The 21,513-nt window shown below is 48.4% G+C and overlaps 2 protein-coding genes across 2 annotated transcripts in view; one reads left to right on the top strand and one right to left on the bottom strand.

Annotated features, from left to right (window-relative positions):
- fbn3 (fibrillin 3) overlaps positions 1-11,580 on the top strand; it is a 51,629-nt gene extending 40,049 nt beyond the window's left edge. Inside the window, exons 35-65 of the mRNA XM_076153271.1 lie at positions 108-230; positions 472-594; positions 682-843; positions 931-999; positions 1,085-1,210; positions 1,300-1,425; positions 1,513-1,662; positions 1,752-1,823; positions 1,948-2,073; positions 2,471-2,596; positions 2,755-2,880; positions 2,972-3,088; positions 3,398-3,526; positions 3,662-3,781; positions 4,055-4,180; positions 4,289-4,441; positions 4,538-4,603; positions 4,697-4,822; positions 5,146-5,265; positions 5,393-5,515; positions 5,667-5,798; positions 5,890-6,015; positions 6,151-6,357; positions 6,589-6,714; positions 6,830-6,952; positions 7,123-7,239; positions 7,407-7,535; positions 7,945-8,064; positions 8,170-8,401; positions 8,507-8,660; positions 8,743-11,580. Coding sequence (XP_076009386.1) covers positions 108-230; positions 472-594; positions 682-843; positions 931-999; positions 1,085-1,210; positions 1,300-1,425; positions 1,513-1,662; positions 1,752-1,823; positions 1,948-2,073; positions 2,471-2,596; positions 2,755-2,880; positions 2,972-3,088; positions 3,398-3,526; positions 3,662-3,781; positions 4,055-4,180; positions 4,289-4,441; positions 4,538-4,603; positions 4,697-4,822; positions 5,146-5,265; positions 5,393-5,515; positions 5,667-5,798; positions 5,890-6,015; positions 6,151-6,357; positions 6,589-6,714; positions 6,830-6,952; positions 7,123-7,239; positions 7,407-7,535; positions 7,945-8,064; positions 8,170-8,401; positions 8,507-8,660; positions 8,743-9,120 — 4,253 coding nt within the window. The 3' untranslated portion in view covers positions 9,121-11,580. The remainder of the gene's footprint in view (positions 1-107; positions 231-471; positions 595-681; positions 844-930; positions 1,000-1,084; positions 1,211-1,299; positions 1,426-1,512; positions 1,663-1,751; positions 1,824-1,947; positions 2,074-2,470; positions 2,597-2,754; positions 2,881-2,971; positions 3,089-3,397; positions 3,527-3,661; positions 3,782-4,054; positions 4,181-4,288; positions 4,442-4,537; positions 4,604-4,696; positions 4,823-5,145; positions 5,266-5,392; positions 5,516-5,666; positions 5,799-5,889; positions 6,016-6,150; positions 6,358-6,588; positions 6,715-6,829; positions 6,953-7,122; positions 7,240-7,406; positions 7,536-7,944; positions 8,065-8,169; positions 8,402-8,506; positions 8,661-8,742) is intronic.
- Positions 11,581-12,671: 1,091 nt separating this feature from the next.
- Positions 12,672-13,058, bottom strand: LOC143003074 (cortexin-1-like). The gene has a single exon (XM_076153555.1). The coding sequence runs from the start codon at positions 13,056-13,058 to the stop codon at positions 12,672-12,674; it is 387 nt and encodes a 128-aa protein (XP_076009670.1).
- Between the last annotated feature and the right edge of the window lie 8,455 nt (positions 13,059-21,513).

Below are 21,513 nucleotides of genomic sequence, written 5' to 3'. Positions count from 1 at the left end.
CTCTGTCTGTCTGTCTGTCTGTCTGTCTGCCCTCCTTTGTTGTGGCTGATTTGTTCCTGGAGCTAATGAACCTAACACACTTTGCTCTCTTGCTCCCTCTGCCACAGACATTAACGAGTGTAATTTCCAGAACATCTGTGTGTTCGGAACGTGCCAGAACCTTCCCGGGATGTTCCGCTGCGTTTGCGATGACGGTTACGAACTGGACCGCAGCGGAGGAAACTGTACTGGTCAGTACAGCGGTTTGATCAATGCTCCAACATCAGTCAAAGCCAAATCAATACCACCTTTAATTTGATATCGCACTTTGGAAAATGATGCATCTGCTGTCGCCATCCAATTTGTCTCACCTGCAAATGTGCAACCTCAGCACCAACAAGTTGGAAAGTATCTACTTGCTTCTGTTTTAATATACTGAAGGGTGTGCTGAGCTTGTGTGTGTGTGTTTGTGTGTGTGTTTATGTACCGTAGACATCAATGAATGTGCCGACCCGGTGAACTGCATCAACGGGCTGTGTGTGAACACCCCAGGGAGATACATGTGTAACTGCCCGGCTGACTTTGAGCTCAACCCCACTGGAGTGGGCTGCGTGGGTGAGTCTTCCTCATTAACTTCTCCTTCACACATGCAGAGGTGAGTGTCAATGTGTGTGTTGATGAGCCATTACGCGTCCATTTCAGATATCCGTGTCGGCAACTGTTTCCTGGACATACTCGCGCGAGGCGACGGCGGAATTTCTTGCAGCGCCGAGATCGGTGTGGGCGTGACCAGAGCGTCCTGCTGCTGCTCCCTGGGAGGAGCCTGGGGAAACCCCTGTGAACTGTGCCCCGCCCCCAACTCCAGTATGCACTACAAGACAATCAAGCGCTATTAGATTAGATTGATATGTATGTTTGTATATTAACATCCTGGTTGTCTTTGTCTTGTAGCGGAGTATAAGACGCTGTGTCCAGGCGGAGAGGGATTCAGGCCGAACCCCATCACTGTGATCCTGGAAGGTAAAGCTCAGCATCAGCAGAGCAGCTCCATCAGATGGCCTGAAGGCACCCGTGTTTCTAACGCTCTTCTCTCTGTCCGCCGCAGACATCGACGAGTGCCAGGAGCTGCCCGGTTTGTGCCAGGGAGGAAACTGTTTCAACACCTTCGGCAGTTTCCAGTGCGAGTGTCCAGCGGGGTACTACCTCAACGAAGAGACGCGGATCTGTGAGGGTGAGTGTGAACCTCGCTGGGCGCCTTAGCTTGGTCCTGTTTGATGACCTGTCAACACGTGTTTACGTCTCCTGCTTACTCCAATGCAGATATTGACGAATGCACGGCCCACGTTGGGATCTGCGGGCCTGGCACCTGCTACAACACGCTGGGCAACTACACGTGTGTGTGTCCTCCTGAGTACATGCAGGTCAACGGAGGGAACAACTGCATGGGTGAGCGTCAGACAGTCAAGATTACATCATCAACTTTTTAAATGAGTGAATTTCGATTGATTGCCTTCTTCTTCCTCACTCTGGTAGACATGAGGAAGAGCGTGTGCTACCGCAACTTCAACGACACGTGCGAGAACGAGCTGTCCTTCAACATGACGAAGAAGATGTGCTGCTGTGCCTACAACGTGGGCAAAGCCTGGAACAAGCCGTGCGAGTCGTGTCCCACGCCCGCCACCTGTGAGTGCCCACCAACAAAACACCCGCCGTGTGCTGGACTACATTGTTGTTTCCATGGTACCAAGTTATTCTGTGTCTGTGTGTTTCAGCGGAGTACCAGTCACTGTGCGGCAACCAGGCTCCAGGCTTCATCATCGACATCCACACCGGCAAACCCATCGGTAAGGTCGAGCCTCGGCGCTGACTCACCTCTTAAAGCGCCGCTCGCCTTCCTCGCTGTGTTTCTTTCCGGAGCCTTGTTTTATTAGTCGGCTTCACAGCTCCCTGCGGTGTTGTTTTGTGCAGATATTGACGAGTGCAGGGAGATCCCGGGCATCTGTGCCAACGGAGTGTGTATCAATCAGATCGGGAGCTTCCGCTGCGAGTGCCCCATGGGCTTCAGCTACAACAACATTCTTCTCATTTGTGAAGGTAAGAGCCACAACTCACAGAATGTACAGTACATAACTTTTATTTATTATGCTGCCTTTCTCCTCCTCACACACACACACACACACACACACACACACGTACACACACAGACACACTCGCTAACATAAATATCAGTGCAGTCTGAGATGTCTGCTGCCGCCTGAATTATCCCGTGTAAACATGAGTACAGTGTCTGTTTTTGGGGCAGGTAGTTTCTGACACGGCCTCTTAATCATCCAGGGGGCGCCGGAGAGCGTCTGCACTGTGGCACAGCCAAGCCAATACACTCTGTTTGCTCATCTGCTGGTCCGCCGTGCGAGACGGGCTGCAGCCAGACAGTGATTGATGTACGCTGTGTCTGTCTCTCTCTCTCCCTCTCTCTCTCTCTCTCGCTCAGATATCGACGAGTGTAACAGCGGCGACAACCTGTGCCAACGCAACGCCAACTGCATCAACATCCCGGGAAGCTACCGGTGCGAATGCTCGCCCGGGTTCAAGCTCTCACCCAGCGGGGCCTGTGTGGGTGAGTACAGGCACAGAGGGCGTGGGTTCAAAGCCAGGCAGGGGAAATGTCTAGAGTTTTGATGATTTCCTGCTGTACCTCAGCATCTCTCTTAAGTGAGTCACTGCAGTGTGTGTGATGTATTAAATGTCAACCCTGTTTTTGTCTCTCTCCCTCAGACCGTAACGAGTGCCAGGAGATTCCTAATGTGTGCAGTCACGGCGAGTGTATCGACACACAGGGCAGCTACCGGTGTCTCTGCCACAACGGCTTCAAGGCCACGGCTGACCAGACCATGTGCATGGGTGAGGAGACGCAAACTACAGCACAACACACACAGTCAGTTTGATGAAGTGTTTCTCATAACAAATCTGTGCTTCTTTGTGTGTGTTCCAGACATCGACGAGTGTGACAGACAGCCGTGTGGTAACGGCACCTGTAAGAACACGGTGGGCTCCTACAACTGCCTCTGCTTCCCCGGGTTTGAGCTCACGCACAACAACGACTGCATGGGTACGTGGAGTGTGTGAACAACAGAGCCCACAGCTGCCTGAGCTTCTCTCAAAGGTCACAGTCAGGAGAGGGATTTGAACTCCAAATCCTCAAAATTTACACCCGTAAATTCCAATCAAAGCCTCTCTGTCATTCCCATTCCAGCAGCAGCCCTTCTGGAAGGACATGAGATGAAAACAACTCCTTAGCTTTATTTGAAAGATAGCCGACGATATATAAGAATTAGTCTTCATGCACAAATTATTTACAACTGCTCGGTGCCAAGGAGGAGATAAGACGTGTAATCCTCTGAATGTCTTTGCCACGCAGACATCGACGAGTGCAGCGCCCTGCCTGGCCAAGTGTGCAGGAACGGACAGTGCATCAACAGCCTGGGCTCCTTCCAGTGCCTCTGCCAGGAGGGATACGAGAACACACACGACGGGAAGAACTGCGTCGGTAAGACAGCAAACACAGCTATAAGAAACACTCTGAACACTGTGAAGTGTTGTGGTATATCTTTTGTCCTCCTTCTGGCACACACACATACAGACACACACACATTCTGACATTTAGTTTGTCTGATTTGGACAGATGTCAACGAGTGTGTGAGCCTGCCGGGAACTTGCTCACCTGGAACGTGTCAGAACTTGGATGGATCCTTCAGGTGTATCTGCCCTCCAGGCTACGAAGTGCAAAACGACCAGTGTATAGGTAGGACAAACACACACACACCTACACACACACACACACACACACCATAAAGTGCACCCAGGCATACCCTAAAACAAGCTGTTCAAACAATCAGCGCCCTGACACACACCTACACTTAAACATCAGGGTGTCTGAGCCATCTGGTCCGTTACTCACACATACACACTGGTGAACACACATCAACACACACACACACACACACACTCGTGCACTCTGACCCTCTCACCTTCCCGCCTTCTTCCCCCTGCCCCTCTGTTCCACTTCCTTTCCCAGACATCAACGAGTGTGAGGGAGAGCCGAACATCTGCCAGTTTGGCAAATGCACCAACACGCCCGGCAGCTTCCAGTGCACCTGCCAGCCCGGCTTTGTTCTCTCCGACAACGGACGCCGCTGCTTCGGTGAGAGAACAACCTGTCAACCGTGTTGGGGGGAAAAGGAATTAATCACAGCGCAGTAGAGACGAGATAAATCTGGGGTTTACCTGAACTTTCCTTCTCTTGCGGCAGATACCAGAGAAAGTTTCTGCTTCACCAAATTCGAGTCTGGAAAATGCTCTGTGCCCAAAGCGTTCAACACCACCAAGGCCAAGTGCTGCTGCAGCAAGATGCCTGGCGAGGGCTGGGGACTCCCCTGCGAGCTCTGCCCACGAGAGGGCGAGGGTGAGACACACACACACACACACACACACACACATATTCACAGAGGGCTGACAAATCCCAACAAGCAACACAGTTAACATCACTTTCTCTCTCCAGCTGCTTTCGACAGTCTGTGTCCCTACGGTCACGGCGCTCTGCCTGGACCCGGTGAAGCCCGAGAAGGTGACTGCTCCGACTAAACCCCTGAATCTGACACAAACCTGAAGGTCACCACTGAGAAAATAACCCCCGATTCCTCTCCCGGCCTCTCTCCAGATATGAACGAGTGTCTGGATAACCCGGGAATCTGCCAGAATGGAATCTGCATCAACACAGACGGCTCCTTCAGATGTGAATGTCCCTTTGGATACAACCTGGATTACACCGGAGTCAACTGTGTCGGTGAGACGCCTTCACACTCTTACACCGATCTTTGCTGCATAATGTTGACTTCAGGGTTTGACCTCACACCCGTCAGATGTCAAGACTAGATGGTCCTCCATAGTCCTCCTCGATCGGCATGTGGACAGTTTGTGCGGATTGGCCCTTTAAAGTTTGATTTTATTTCCTAGAAGTGGCGTTTAGGCTCTGATCTATTTTTGGCTTTATATATCTAAGAGGCTAAATGCTTTTAAAAGGCATAAATATTGCATCAGTCTAATTGCCTCTCTCTCTCTCTCTCTCTCTCTCTCTCTCTCTCTCTCTCTCTCTCTCTCTCTCTGCAGACACTGATGAGTGCTCCATAGGAAACCCGTGTGGAAATGGAACCTGCACCAACGTGGTGGGAGGTTTCGAGTGTTCTTGTCAGGACGGCTTCGAACCCGGACCCATGATGACCTGTGAAGGTCAGTCCCAAACATACACACACACACGCATATTGACACTGTATTTTATCCTTTGCTTTGAATAAAACCCTCCTGTCCTCTGTCCTCTGTCCTCTGTCCCCTGTCTCTTGTCTCTGTCTGACTCCAGATGTCAACGAGTGCTCTCAGAACCCGATGCTCTGTGCCTTCCGCTGTGTCAACACCTTTGGTTCCTATGAGTGCATGTGTCCGTCTGGATACGTGCTGAGAGACGACCAGCGCATGTGCAGAGGTGAGAGCAAACACTGACACACTCCGTCTGCATCGGTCTGACTCACGTCTGGGCCAAGCTGGAGAAAAGTGACATCTTTGTTTTTTGATATTCGTGACAAGTTGAGGGGGTGTGGCTAATGCTAAATGGTGACCTCGCTGTCCCCCCACAGATCAGGACGAGTGTTCAGAGGGCCTGGATGACTGTGAGTCTAAGGGAATGACCTGTAAGAACCTGATCGGCACCTTCATGTGCATCTGCCCCGTCGGCATGCAGCGCAGACCGGACGGAGAGGGATGCATGGGTGAGTGAAGACGAGCTGACACGCCGTTCTCGCTCTTCATACTGCCGTGACGAGTTCATCCTCATCCTCTCATCCGTTTGTTCTGACGCAGACCTGAACGAGTGCCGCGCCAAACCCGGCATCTGTAAGAACGGCCGCTGTGTCAACACGGTGGGAAGCTACAGATGCGAGTGCAACGACGGATTTGAACCGAGCTCCACCGGAACAGAGTGCATCGGTAAGAACACACCGTCACACACCGGTGTGCAGATACAAATGAATCTAGGTTTGAATTTGGATGAAATGAAAATGAGTTCTTCTCTCCTCTCCTCTCCTCTCCTCTCCTCTCCTCTCCTCTCCTTTCTCCATCCAGACAACAGAAAGGGCTTCTGCTACATAGAGGTCCTGCAGACGATGTGCCAGCAGTCGTCCACCAACAGGAACAGCGTGACCAAGTCTGAGTGCTGCTGTAACATGGGCCGGGGCTGGGGGCCGCAGTGTGAGCTCTGCCCGCTGCCCGGCACCGTCCAGTACAAGAGGATGTGCCCGCTCGGACCCGGATACACTACAGACGGGAGAGGTGAGACGCCGGGAATGATTAGGAATTGAGTGTTTTATTGCTGACCAGCGATTGATCAGCTCTGTTTTCGTCTGCGACCAGATATCTCAGTTAAGGTAAACGCTGTGTTTTATGGCTCTGCTGTCATAACAGGGCTTAATGCGACTAAAAGCTCTCTAGTGAAGGATGCGTTTGGCAGTGTGAGCCTGTTTGTATGCCAGATCACTTTTTAAAATGTCCCTGTGCTTCCAGACATCAACGAGTGCCAAGTGATGCCAGATCTCTGCCAGAACGGACAATGCATCAACACCATCGGCTCCTTCCGCTGCCACTGCAATGTGGGCTACAAAACAGACTTCACTGCAACTTCTTGTGTTGGTACGACTGAGTCTCTCTCTCTCTCTCTCTCTCTCTCTCTCTGATTATCCACTACCAGCATTGCACTAGTAACACTTCCCACCCACTGTCTGTGCCTCCGTCTGTCATATTGCAGATATGGACGAGTGCGCTCTGTCTCCAAAGCCCTGTAACTTCCTGTGTAAAAACACCGAGGGCAGCTACCTGTGCTCCTGCCCCAGAGGGTACAGCCTGCAGCCAGACGGAAAGACCTGCAAAGGTGTGTGTGTGTGTGTGTGTCTGTGAGAGATTTGTCTAGCTCCATTCAAACACAAGATCCAGGTCCCGGTTTCTTATTTGTGTTCCAAATGCAGTTATTTATTTTTATTTCATCTCTGTCTACGATGTGGTTTTCATTCTCCTTTGTGCTTTCCTTCCTCGCTCCATCAGATCTGGACGAGTGTTCAACCAAGCAGCACAACTGCCAGTTCCTGTGTGTCAACACCATCGGCGGCTTCACCTGCAAGTGTCCTCCGGGCTTCACCCAGCACCAGACCGCCTGCATCGGTGAGCACAAAGCCAGGGAGAGAGGATGTGCAGTATTCTCCCTGAATGGAAGCTTCATCTGGAGGGAGACGTTATTATAGCACCATAAATGTCACGGTGACATCAGTGAACTTTTTAAATGCACAAGACGGAGCTGTGATTGTGTTTTCTCTCTCCGCTCTTTGCAGATAACAACGAGTGCAACGCACAGAGCAGTGCGTGCGGCACCCGGGCTTCCTGCGTCAACACACCCGGAAGCTTCAACTGTGAATGCTCCAAAGGTTTCTCCTTGGACAACACGGGCGTGGAGTGTGAGGGTAAGTGAGCGGCAGACCCTGGAAAAGCATTCTGTTTGATTAGATAAAGAGTTTAGTGGAGCAGGTCTCTGGATTTGAGTCTTTTCCAACTTCCAAAGTCAAAGTCAGCTCAAAACTTGGACGGAGTTCTGCTGAGTTCGGCTGCCCAAGATTGACGTAACTTCAAATTGTGTTTGCCCTGAGATGAATGTGTCAGTGTGAAATTGAATATAAAGAAAAGTGGCTGTAAAAATGAGCAAACCTTCCTCTAATAGGATTTTTTCTAAAGGGGCTTCCTCTAAAATCAAATTAGGTGAAATCAAAGAAATGACTTCAATACAACTGCTTTACTGCCCAGGAAATGATGGAGCGTCTCTGCCTGCTGGACATGAGACGCTTTTAACTTTTTAATTGTCCTTTTTTCCACCAGATGTGGACGAGTGCGGCAGCAACCACCGCTGTCAGCACGGCTGTCAGAACATGCTGGGAGGTTTCCGCTGCGGCTGTCCTCAGGGCTACGTCCAGCACTACCAGTGGAACCAGTGTGTGGGTGAGTCACACCGACCCAAGTGACATCATGATTATTGTGATGCCTGGGTTACAATATTGACTGTATTAAATGTGAATCTGCTATGTGTGTGTGTGTGTGTGTCAGATGAAAACGAGTGCCAGGGAGGGACGGTGTGCGGCTCCGCCTCCTGCTACAACACGCTGGGCAGCTTCAAGTGTGTGTGTCCGTCCGGCTTTGACTTTGAGCAGAGCGGCTCCGGCTGCCAAGATGTGAACGAGTGCTCGAGCGGCAGCAACCCCTGCATCTACGGCTGCTCCAACACAGACGGAGGCTACCTGTGCGGCTGTCCCGGGGGCTTCTACAGAGCCGGCCAGGGGTGAGGAAACACACACACACACACGCACACAGACAGGCCTGATTTGGTATACGTGAAAGTATTTGTTTGGCTGGGAAGTTGACTTTGCTGTCTCTCTGTCTCCAGTCACTGTATCACAGGATCAGGTTTCCCCGGTCAGTTTGCTGAGGGTGAGGACGATGACAGTCTGTCTCCTGAGGCCTGCTACGAGTGCAAGATCAACGGAGATGCCAAGAATGCCCGACACAGACGCGACGCTGATGGAAATGAGCTCAACCCGGTAACTATGGGTTCACCGCCTGTCTGTTTGAACCGTGAGCCCTGTTGCTGTTATATCTGACCTGTGCTCCTCTTCCCCTCAGGAACCTGACGTGAGTTTGGCAAGCGTGGACACGCAGACTTCCATCCCCATGAACCTCTCTCTGGCCTCGCTGCTCAACAAGGAGCCTCTGCTGGAGCTCCTGCCCGCACTGCAGCCCTTGGAGCATCACGTGCGCTACGTCATCACCCACGGCAACGCCGACGAACACTTCCGCCTGCTGGAGCGCCGCGACGGGAAGAGCGTCCTGCGGCTCGGCAAGCGGGCACCTTCACCGGGATCCTACCGGCTGCAGATCGCCAGCCTGCCGCTGTTCGGGCCCCGGAAACGCCACCAGCTGGAGAAGCAGCACGACAATGACTACCTACTAGGAGAGATAGGAGACGCCCTGCGCATCAAGCTCCACATCCACCTGCACTGAGCTCAGCGGGCACTCGCCATCCTCCCCTGGACTGATTCATGCCTGAAGCCTGAACCCCTCACCTTTAATTTGTAGCCCTGACCATCCCGTAACTCCTCCCCCCCTTTCCAAACTCCTCCCACCTGGACCATCCCCACCGCCTGGGGGTTCATCGAGGGCTACGAAAGACTGAGTCAATCAGCCCAACTCTACCACCACTTTGTTACTGTTCATGTTATTGTATGTTTTACGTTTTTTTTGTTATCCTGACTACGCTTCCTCTCGTGCCCGTCCGCCCCCTCTCCCCTCCCCGCCCCTGCCTGACCCCACCACTCGCGTCTCCACCCAGAGAGCCAGTGGAGGAGGTGGCAGAGAAGTGCTGAGTGCATTGGAACCGCAGCTCACTGATAGACAGATGGCCCACACGTCCATGAAGCACTTCCTATTAAAAAAGCAGAACGCGGAATCACAAACGACATGGGGGGGGTTATTAGACGCCGAAGTGCTGAGAGGGGTCAACACTGTTTAAATTACAGGGCGGGGAACGGGAAAAATGGCGTCCTTTGTTTGGAACCGATGCTAAAGCTTAAGCAATAGGGGGTCCAAGCACTCGTTCACTTCTCTGTCACCTTGGTGATACAACAACACTGGGGAACAAAGATTGTCACGTTTGCCCTTCTCAGTATTGTAGCGTGTCATTTAATGTATTTTTTGCTGTTTGAAAAAAAAAAGTGTAAACACGAAGGACTGCATTTTACGAAGCATTTCAGGTTCTTTCGTCCGTAGCTGAACACAAACCAAACCTTCAGATACAGAAGCTGTATTCTGCTCTGGCGCCTGGTGGCTCTTTGGCCGCACCGACAAACAGGGGATTAGCGCGTTTGTGTGTGTGTGCTGTCACGTTCGGTTACCTCAGTCTACTTCCCACCGTGGACCCCCACGCTGTGATGCTGTCTCTCTAACAAAAGAGGGGGCTAGCATCCCTCAGCGTCACCAGGTAGCAGCTCGTGGACTTAAAAGAAGAAACATCAGGTCATCATATTTGTATTTAACCTTTCGGGACTTCAGGTGCACTGATTCAGGAACGGTGGAACCAGCGTTTCCCCTCTCGGCTGCCAGAGCCTTTGAGCTGGGATGTTAGCACACACTCCTTTTATCAGCGCATGAGGAGAGTAGAGTTGTAGCCATTAGCCAAAGTGACTCTGACTTCTTTGACTTCACCCTGAGCTTTAATGTCTGAGCCTCTTTTAGAAGCGACACACACACATATCCAAATCCATTGACGACCTCTAAGGTACATGACGTGTAAGATGTAACTAAAGCTAACGTGCTTTTGTAAGCGCACGCACAGATGAACACCAAACCTCACAACAAATAAAAATCAGCCGTCCATCAGGTCATCTCTCACTTCTCATGATTGTTTTTTTTCTCAAAGAGAAAAAGGTGCTAGATTATTCCATCTCTAACGCTGTACAAAGAAATCGCAGTCTTGAATCTGGATTGCAAAATTGACGTTTTTGTTTGGATTTAATGTTGTGTTTGTTTGTCTTTTGTATTGTCTCAATGATGGAAAAACCAATATTATCAAACTCACTTCTTGAAATTTAAATTGTATATTTTTAAGTGAAATGTAGATTTTTTTTTTTAATGTTTTTTTTATGTCAAGGCTGCCAAATCTAACAATTATAGCAAACACAAGATGGAGGACCTTTGGTACTTGTAACTTTGGATAGAACAAATCTTTTGTTGTTGATCACTGACTGTATCATGTTAAACCACTTTTAAAGGCCCGGTGCTCGTTTCTATCGGCATCCATACAAACACGTCAAACTCTATAAGGATAAAAAAAACTCCCACCCTCCGTCATCATCTTATAGAGAAGCTTTCTACGCCAGGATTCACCCTCAACATCTCACTCGCTCGTATCTATGGTGCTATACTATAATCCTTTTCTCCAAAACATCCAAGGTTGCTGCACTGTTCCACAGCCAAGGCAATGATTATAACACATAACCATAACGTCTTCTAACCTGGGATGTATGCTTTGTATCTTTAGTGTCAAGTTTGTAATTTTGTTTTCTCCTTTTTGTTTTAATTGCCACTATGTTTAAGTCATTGGCAGTGTTCCATGTGCGTACTGTATCTCAGCTTCAGTGTCAAACTTGAAACAACAACACTGTCGCTAGCTTGCGTCGAACTTTTATATTTCAGAAAAAAAGAGAACCTGATGTTTTTTGTCGTACACCTGTAGATACCAGAAGAGTCCGGCTGACAGCTGACATGACAATCATCCCGTCACACCGCATCTACCAGCTATCAGCCAATGGAACCTTGATTGATATCATGAATGAGTTATGCAAACAACCAAAGATTTATGACACCAAATGGCAGTCTGTAAAATTAGAGTGATTCATATACTATTGTAAACTTTTGTCCAGTGACATAAATGGCAATAAAAGTATTGTGGGTTATATTTTTAAAGTCTTTTGTCCTAAGTTTCTTTTTTAGACAGTGTATTCCTGCATGTTTTAGTATTAAAACATTAAACATAGTGTTAGTAACCAACAAAACAACAACCAACATAAAATAATTGAAGAAGAAAATTGTTTTTATTTTCACTGATTCAACCCAGTGTATCATAAACAAAGCAGATAGTAAAATACGTACTTACAAAACACAAAAAAAAGCAAAGCTACCTGCTTTGCCTTCCAGTGTGACCTGCTAAGACTCGGCTGCACCCCGGAATTCCACAGTCTAAAGATCCCACACAGTCAGAGGGAGCACAGAGATATAGCAAAAGGAGACTCACAAACTCGAGTCAAGAATAGAAAAATAAAGCTTTCTTTTCACTAAAGGTGGCTTGTTTGCCTCATCATCAAACTCTGCAGGCTGACTAGAGCAAAGGGGAACAACCAAAGAGCACAAACTACTCGAAGGAACGCGGTTACATAGTTTCCATATGGCTTCTCAGGTATATACGTTGACACAGTATCACACTAAACACACACTGACAAAGAGCTTTGTGGAGACCTTGATAAAGCATCAGAAAGTGGAGCGCCGCATCAGAAATCAGAACACGGTGAACAAACAGTGTGAGGATTTGTGCGCTCGGATGCTTCATAATGGACACTGGTGCATTAAAGGGGCAGCTGCTCAAGTGTAAACTCCATCATTTCAGATTTGCTTGTTCCAGATATCCAGTGTTGTGGTCTGATGAACTAATGTGACTGAGGCTCATCTTTCCAAAATCAAACTTTAAAGAGTCTGAATGGTGAAAAAGCTGTGGATACTAGAAGGCCCAGATGTGTGATGTGATGTCATGTGATGTGGGACGTTAGACTAGAACAGGTTAAGGCAGCTGTGCAGCTCAGTTTTCCATCAGTTCATGGATGGACATCTGGATGTAGGTGTTGGATCCCAGTGGTTTGTTGGACTCTTGTTGAGCCCAAAGTTGTCATGGTTACGGAAGCCTTGTATTTACACAGACTGCAACACAGTGAGATGATACCAGGCTCACACTGAAATCAGACAAAACACCCAAAAGCCCCATTCTCAACCCCAGCGACCCCCCCCTACACCAGCGCATACTCAAACTGCCCTCTCTCCAGCCCCTCCTTGTGGTCAGTCCAGGACGACGCAGGCATGCGACTGTAGGGGTCCAGCAGGATCCTGAAACACCTGACCAGCAGGAAGACCAGGAAGAGCATCAGGAGGCCTACGAATGCCAGGGCGGTGCGCTGCTCGTTGTCCACCCCGGTCAGGACCAGCGGGGGCCTGACGCTGCCGCCGCCGCCATCAGGGCCGCCGGAGAGGGACGAGCTGACCGGGGACAGCAGCAACTCATAATCAAGGGTAGGGACATCGTTCATCCTCCAAGGGGCCCGAGGGCACGGCTTACACACTGACTGGAGGGTGGGTGTGTAGGGTCGAGGCGTGGTGAAGGACGGGAATGTGTTCATGAGGGGCGTGGCAGTGGGGGAGGGGCCAAACTGTTGAATGGTGTTGCTGCCTTATAGGTTTTTATGTTCTCCTGATCCTGATTGATGGGGGACGAAAGCAGGTAGTAAGCAACACGTCTGTAGTAATGTGTGTACTCCTATCAAGGCAGGGCACACACTCACACAGACACACAAACACACACACCTGTCTGCTGGACACTTTATTTCACCAAATGTAGGTCAGTCGAAGTGATGTCATAGAGACGGGCCTGGCCCTAATTTGCTCTGACAACGTGATAGACTCAAACACACACACACACACGCACAGACACACACATACACACCTTTTCAATTAATATGGGCTATTTTTTAATGTCACACATTTTGTGTGAGAATTAATGAAGCTGTGGTCAAGCCTCAGGCGGGAGTTATTTTCTCTGTGTGTGTGTGAGTGTGTGAGTATGTGTGTGTATGGATCAGAGTCACCACATCAGGGCTCGTTGTCAGCGTTATGGAGCAGACAGAACATGACACGGCCTCCTGCTCATCAGACAACACAAACACATCTGATTACAGTCAAGGTCAGCGTTCCTCTATGAGGGGTAATTGCACACAGATGGACACACAGTTGGGTATATCAGAGTGTGTAGGTGTGTGTGTGTGTGAGAGAGTGTGTGATTGGAATGGAGAGTGTTGTGTCAGTGAGCTGAGAGTTACACACACTAGGCTATTTAAAGAACTTGCAAGGCCAGCAACACCAGGTGAATGAGTGTGTGTCCGTGTGTGTGTTTCTGTCGATAAGTGTACGTGTGATTGTGTGTGTGTGTGTGTGTGTGTGTGTGTGTGTGTGTGTGGCTAATTAGATCAGCGTGTCAGTGGATCAACACCTTGGCTGCTAAATACCCCTGCAGCCCAGTTTGAGCAGGATAAGTGGGTCAGTGCTCAGATAAATCCTCCCGTGTTTCCCTCTGGGACGATCTCTTTCCAAAAACACCTGGTTTGAGTTAGAAAATGAGAAACCCGGTCTGGACAGGTGTGAGTCAGGCCTTTGATGAAGATGATCTGCAGGTGGTGAGGTCCTTTGCAGAGTGAATGTAGTGTTCAGGAAAGACTGAAGGAGTTCTGTCTCATCAGGAGTTCCTGGTCGAGCTGTGGTGGTCGAGGTTCCTGCAAGCAGAGGAGGGACGAGGTTAGAGGCCGCTGTCCGAATGTTACTCAAAAGGTAAACGAATATTCTACTAGTGTCATAAAATATCTAAGAATCTGCAAGGAATTTGACAAAGATAACAAAGATAAAAAATGTTATCCAGACATTCTACATGCAGGTTTTTGTGACAATTGTGCAGTGAAGCCGGTCATTACAGCGCCACCATCAGGCTAAATGGAAAAAGAAAACATTAGGCCCCAAACTCCTGTCTACCTGCCAAACGTGATCCCAAATCGGATTACAGCTGTCCAAGTTATGGCTGTGACAGACAGACAGACAGACAGACAGACAGACAGATACCAGCGATTAAGATACACCCTTTTAATACAATTATGTGACTTTTCCATTAAACGTCGGCGTTGTGGATGATGTGATTACGAGGAGCACGTGCTCAGTAAGTAAGGGTGACGCTGACGTGATCCATCTGCGGCGTCGACCCCCTGCTGACATCCCATTAGTAATCTGAGTCCGGGGGTCATTACCAGCACATTAGCGGTAATGAATGCGAGATTCTAAACACAGACGCTGCGTTATGTCTCTGTCACTCATCGGTGCATTGTTACCGCCAGGCCGCTTGTCCACTGGTTGACCTCTTGGTCCGTTTGTACGCGTGACAGAGGGGGAAGGCAAAGTGTGGTGGGGACGAATAAGCCCTCATCAATAATCTATAATCACATCTCCTGTGGCAGGTGGGGTTTCCAAACGTTGAGGAAATGTAATACAGTGATGACATACAGGGGGAGGTATAGATTGAATAGGATATGCTTTTAAAATATAATATATGATGTCGCGCATGAATTAATGCGGAACGCCACAAAGGTAGCAGAGGAAGGTAGACGGAGGGAGGAGAGGAAGGGGAGGGAAAGCAGACAGAGGTGACGAGACTTAATCAGATTTGAATTTACAAGAATTAATTTGCCGTGACTTAGTGGCTGTTGTCCTGCCAAAGAGAGCATTACAGGGGGACGGCAAGAAGAATAAACAGAACGGGAGGGACCCAGAGACAGACTTTAGAGAGGTGTGTCCACTTTTAAAATGCAAGTGAAGGGTAGAGAGAAAGCAGAGGATGATGGAAAGAAAGAGAGCTGCCGGGATCAATAGAGGAGGTGGAGACGGGATGGACGGTGGCACAGAGGACAGAACAGAGACTGGCTGGCACAAAGCGCTCCGACTCTCCTCTGTGTGACCCTGGCCAGGTGCCTAACCCATTCTGTCTCTCTCTCTCTCATTGTCCATCAGTCCCCAGGGTTTCTGGCAGCGACACGAGACACCTGAGTGTGATTGAGTGTTCGTCTGTGTATTCAGTAGGTCGCATGCCGACCTACCTGTGAGGTGAGTTACTATGGAAAAATTAGGTCAGAAAAGTTTTCACGGCCATTGTGACACTGGTGACACTCGCTGGTCTGCAGCTTCACCCTGTCCTCTGTGTCGCTTATGAAGACGCCACTGGCAAGAACTGTTTGTTTCTAATTTGAGACTCAGGGACGCAACACGAGAAACTGCACTGCAACAACCCTAATACACCTGACAGCAGCTCTAATCCCCCTCTGGGTCTGTCAACTGCCCACACACACACACACACACACACACAGGCATGACACACACAGGCATGACACACTTGAACACTGAAGCACGAGTGGGAGCAGAAATACGTACAACACTCACAGAACAGAACTCACACACACACACACAGACACACATGAGGATCATTTCCTTTTTGAAGGTAAAAGCGGAGTAAAGGTACAAACCAACTTCGCCATCTCATCCTCTCACTCTCCAACCTCTCACTCTTTCACACTCCAACCTCTCATCCTCTTACTCCCTCAACCTCTCATCCTCTCACTCTCTCAACCTCTCACTCTCTCATCCTCTTACTCCCTCAACCTCTCATCCTCTCACTCTCTCAACCTCTCACTCTCTCATCCTCTTACTCCCTCAACCTCTCATCCTCTCACTCTCTCAACCTCTCACTCTCTCATCCTCTTACTCCCTCAGCCTCTCATCCTCTCACTCTCTCATCCTCTCATCCTCTTACTCTCTCTCCCTCTCCCTCTCTCATCCTTTATAAGCTCGAAACCTGTGCTGTGTGTTTGTACCATTGTTCTACTCTTGCTTATTGATCTGATAAGCCTTGTTTGAGACAGCTTCAGTCTCTGCTGTCCCACCTGGTGGCAGCGCTGGCTTAACAGGCTTAGAGACGGAGAAGTGAGGACATGTTTCATACATTAAACTGATACTTATACAAATGTATGCAAATGTATGAGGTTTAAGTTTAAAACCAAGTTCAACACAAAGTAAGTGTGTATCTGTGAGTATGTGTTTGCATGTGTGTGAGTGTGTGTGAATAAGTCATTTGGAGGTAGAGGGAGGACAGACAAGAGATTGCTCAGCTTATTTTCCTCCTCGTTTACTTTCACTCCTGCCATCACCCACCATCAGCATCACAGGTATACACACACACATACACACACACACACATACACTGACGCCCATCAGCCTTGTCTCACCCTACTCCCATTACATCTCGCCCCATTTCTTATTCAGTACACTTCCTTTAAAGAACCGGCGAATGCACCCAGATGAATGGAAGCGAGGAGGACGCATGTCAGTCTTTGTGGGAAACCTTCCATCACATGCACACACACACAAATACACACACACACACACACACACACACACACACACACACACACACACAGAGTCTCAGCACACACATTTTGACACTCTTGTCCTCATTGCTGTCTCCACAGGGCCATCGGTCAAACTAATGTTGACAGAACTCATCAGTGTAAGAAGAAGAAACAACTGAGCAGTGAGTAATTACCTCTGCAATGACTGGGGTGTCACCTTTTCCCTTCCTTCCATCCTTCCTCCCATCCCACACACATACACGCCCTTACACACCGGCACAAGCACTAGTTCCCTACTTTTAGTAGTCAATAGAAGGCATGTGATTATTTTTAACCCCTTGAGCAATGATTTGTTTCTGTAAATGTATGACTTATAATACTAATTTTAGCCTTCCTAAATAGTTTAAACTACAGAATTAGAATTTAGTAACTTCAATACAATTTGATCCACTGGGTCAAGATGGCTGAAATTCTGTACAGATTTAAACAGGAGCCATGGAAACACAACTGCATTGTTTCCAAAGATGTCATGTTCATTCATAAAGAGTTATAAGAATAAACAATAAGGCAGAAAATACAGGCGAGATGAAACATTACTGCAACAACAACTTTTAAATCCAACGTTAAAATCCTCATCTTCCTCTTTCACAAAACTGAAATGGATGTTGCATGAGTGTGAAATCAATGTGGAAAAGACTTAAAGCATCAATCAGCTCAAACCAAGAGCCTGTATCAAGAATAACACGCGTGACTCCCCATCCATCCCCCGGTCTGACTGACTTTGGAGAGTGGGGATTGGTGATTTACTGGTTTCTACCGCCGGTGCTTGACAGGTTTGCTCCTGGAGAGATGAGGCGGACAGAGAAGAAGCTGCTGCAGTTCACCGAGCTGCTCATAGCAGCTGTTCTTCTCTTATCCCACATCGTTTGTGGTCTTTGTACAGGGTACCGAGTGTTCCACACCTCCGCCCACACAGCAGAGGGACCTCCTTAGAGATGCCTCACTGTGTTGTTGGATGAAATGTGGAGGAAGAGGTGGCTTGCGTGTGTGTGTGTGTGTGTGTGTGTGTGTGTGTGTGTGTGTGTATGTGTGTGTGTGTGTGTGTGTGTGTGTGTGTGTGTGTGTGTGTGTGTGTGTGTGTGTGTGTGGTGTATTAAACCGGGCGAGCTTTATCACAGTGTCAGTGCAGGAGTGTGTGGGATGTTAAGACGGCACGAAGACGAAGGGGAGCCTGTAAAGTTAAAATTAGGCAGAGATCAGGAAGTTGGCAAATGGGGTTTTGTGATACTCGTCCTCTGGGAGAGCCTGACTGTGCATTATCATAAACCTTCTGACTGATCTCCATCCTCTGCATGTGAAACCAAGCCAAGCCATCATCCACAAAGTCCAGCAGAGTGAAAGCAATACAAGATCAGCCTTGTTTTTCCATTATTTATACCTCGAGTAAAGCCATTCTCCAAAAGTAATTAGAGTTCAGGAACAAAGAGAGAAAGGGAGAGACAGACAGAGAGAGAGAGACAGAGAAAGGGAGGGAGGGAGAGAGAGAGAGAGACAAAGAGACAGACAGAGAGAGCGAGAGAGGGTGAGAGGGGGAGGGCGAGAGAGATAGAGAGCGAGAGACGGAGAGAGAGAGAGTAAGAGAGGGCGAGAGAGACAGTAAATGTCCCCAGTCTCAGCCACAGCCTGCTGGGAATTGAATTAACCCTTTCCAATTTGCTGCTTATAAAGATAAAGTGGGACTGAGCGAAGCCATTTATCTATGAGATCCACCAGCATCCCCATTCGCATAACAATAATACTATTTACAGTACATACCCCTCCAAGAATATGTATGCTTTTAAGACACGCACACACATGCACACACAGACACACACAGGCTGTATATCGATTCAAAGCCTCTGTGACAATGTATTGATACCATCTGTCACTGCGCCTTATTGATGTAATAAGTTTGATTTTCTCCTTATGATGATTTGTGGGTGGTGGTCCTTTTTCATTCGTCCCCCTCCTGGGAGACAGCGAGCCTGTGGTTAATGAGGACACCGGGGACCCAGGTCACCTTGAGCTGTCGTGTAACAAAGCAACCTGGCAACCTGGTAACCTGGCAAGCCAATACCAGCCAATATCACCTGCAGCTCGTGTTGGCTCAGCAATCTCTCTCTCCACACACTGACAGAGCAGAACACCCAGGTGCAATGTGTTCAGCACCTGTGAAAGACACGGCGGCTCTTTACGGACAGCTTAGCTCACAGCCAGCCGCTCCCTCACATCGTGCGTGTCATAATTAGGCTGGCAGAGCGACAGGAGCTAGAGTGACGGTGATAAAGTTGGGCAATTAAAGAATCGACTGTTCCACCACAGCAAGTCGTTTAGCTCTGCCTCACACACGTGGATATGAACAGAAAAGTATGTGTGCGTGTGTGTGTGTGTGTGTGTGTGTGTGTGAGAGAGTGAGAGAGAGAGAGAGAGAGAGAGAGAGAGAGAGAGAGAGAGAGAGAGAGAGAGAGAGAGAGAGAGAGAGAGAGAGAGAGAGAGAGAGAGAGAGAGAGAGAGAGAGAGAGAGAGAGAGAGAGAGAGAGAGAGAGAGAGAGAGAGAGAGAGAGATAACCCTGTTCTTTCACTGAGTGTACATGCAAATGAGAGTGGAGTGGAAAGCACAAGACTGCTGACCTTTTCAAACAAAAAGGAACGGTGAAGGCGAGATATTTTAGATGAATGCTTCCTCCAAGAACCTGTCCATCCTCATCTACACATGTACTTTCCCACCGCTCACTCCCCATCAGTTTGAAGTATAGGTCGCACAGCCTGGCATTTTCAAAAGCGTGTGTGTGTGTGTGTAGGGGCGAGGAGGGGGAAGCTACAGTATCTGGTGCTGTGGGAAACTGTTCGCATCAGCTGAAAGAGAAACTTTTACTGTAGCGAAGACAGGGGAAGAACGGAGCCGCGCACAGATGAAGGAGCGATGGGGGAGAAGAAAAAAAAAACAGGTCTTTTGTGATTCCTGACTGCAGCAATGCAGCAGAGCAATTCCATCTCTGAAGCCGGCGATAATCTATCATTTTATCACCAGCCCAGAAGAACATGCTGTCTGTTTTCTCTCTCAGCATATTTAGGGTTTTCAAGGTCACCCCTGCATCGACGTTCAAAGTGTTCCAAGATGCAAAGACTTGCATTCTTTCTTTACCTTTAATTAAATGTTTATGAATTATATGCAGCATCATGTAAATTCAGAAAGTGGGAGGGACTCCATCATGTGTGTGAATGTGTTTCCATCACTATTTAAGAATCCTGGGACCAACATGGGATGATTGGCTAGCAGCAAACAACAACACGTGTTAATAATAACACTCGTATGTATTTGTCGTATTTATGCTGAATTTAAAGCTACAATATGTAACTTTTTGTGGAATTTGCTGATTATTCTGATATCATTTCTCTGTTTGCCTTGTGAGGGAATCTGACTTGAAAAACATGCCACTGTTTACCACAAGGGGCGCCATCACATCAGTTGTCAATCATGTCTCCAGTTCTGTAGTGCAGCAGGTACTAAGACCTGCCACTAGAGGGCCGAAAAAATGAAAATAAAAGCAAAGACTCACAGCAACAACCCCAAATTATCACACTAGCATGTCGTTAACTTTGTCTTTGGGTCAGTTTGTGTTGGTTCGGTGATACAGTGGGCTTATAGAGGATCTGCACCCAGAAAACCAACGGAATGAGGCTGACATCTTGGTAGAGCTGCTGACACAACATCTCTGTGTGTTTGTTGTTTTAAGGCATCTTTTAAAATCACACTCTGAGTCATAAAATCAATGTAAATATCAAAAGTATTGATTCGTGCCAGTTCATCCCATTTGTTATTTCACACAGTCCTGATTGTTTCGTGGTTTGAAGCGTCTCCTGGCTGCCTTGAAGGCAAAAGGAGGCTGATACACATCTGTCTGTCCGTTGAGGTCATCTGACATACAGTTGCCTTGCCGGCTGACAGGCAGCCAAAGAAACCACCATCGTCCTCTCATCAGTCACTCTTCCTCTTCCTCACACCCCACTACCATAATCAAGCCCGTCACATCTGGCCATCGCTTCAATCAATCCCTAACACCAACCCCTGCCATTACTTATACCCCTTTTGGCAGTGTGTCATCGACTGCTTTCTACCAAAACTCCCCCATCTCAGCAGTCAGGGTGAATTAATGTCAAACCGATCAAATCCACCTACATCCTACATGTTTAATTCACAATGCACAGACATGAAATATTCATACGTTGATGAGGATGAAGAGGAGGGAAGGGAAATCCACAAGTGTTGCATGTCAGGAGTGAGTGGATTAAGGTGAGGATGAGTCAGTGAGGGGGAAGATTAAGAGTGAGGAAGATGAGGGGCAACGTATTCAGCAAGAGGTAAATCAGAGCAGATACTGATTTGTATATTTAAATGAATTACTTTGATTTGAATTGTCATTTGGAGAAGTTTATGACTGCAATTCTATGACGGTCCAGATTCATAAGTGTCCTTTGGCAATGCTGTGTCTCAACATGATCATGCCAATAAAGCCCTTTGAAACCCAAATTACACACTGAGAGGGAGAGAAAGAGAGCGAGTCTAAATCCTAAACACCTGGAGGTCACCTTCAGAGAC

Source organism: Genypterus blacodes, unplaced genomic scaffold (genome assembly GCF_046128005.1).
Source record: "Genypterus blacodes isolate CSIRO-AG114 ecotype Tasmania unplaced genomic scaffold, CSIRO-AGI_Gbla_v1 ptg000058l_1, whole genome shotgun sequence".
In the NCBI taxonomy this organism is placed as follows: domain Eukaryota; kingdom Metazoa; phylum Chordata; class Actinopteri; order Ophidiiformes; family Ophidiidae; genus Genypterus; species Genypterus blacodes.
The sequence above is the reverse complement of the archived record's forward strand: the minus strand, read 5'-3'. Positions and strand labels throughout refer to the sequence as shown.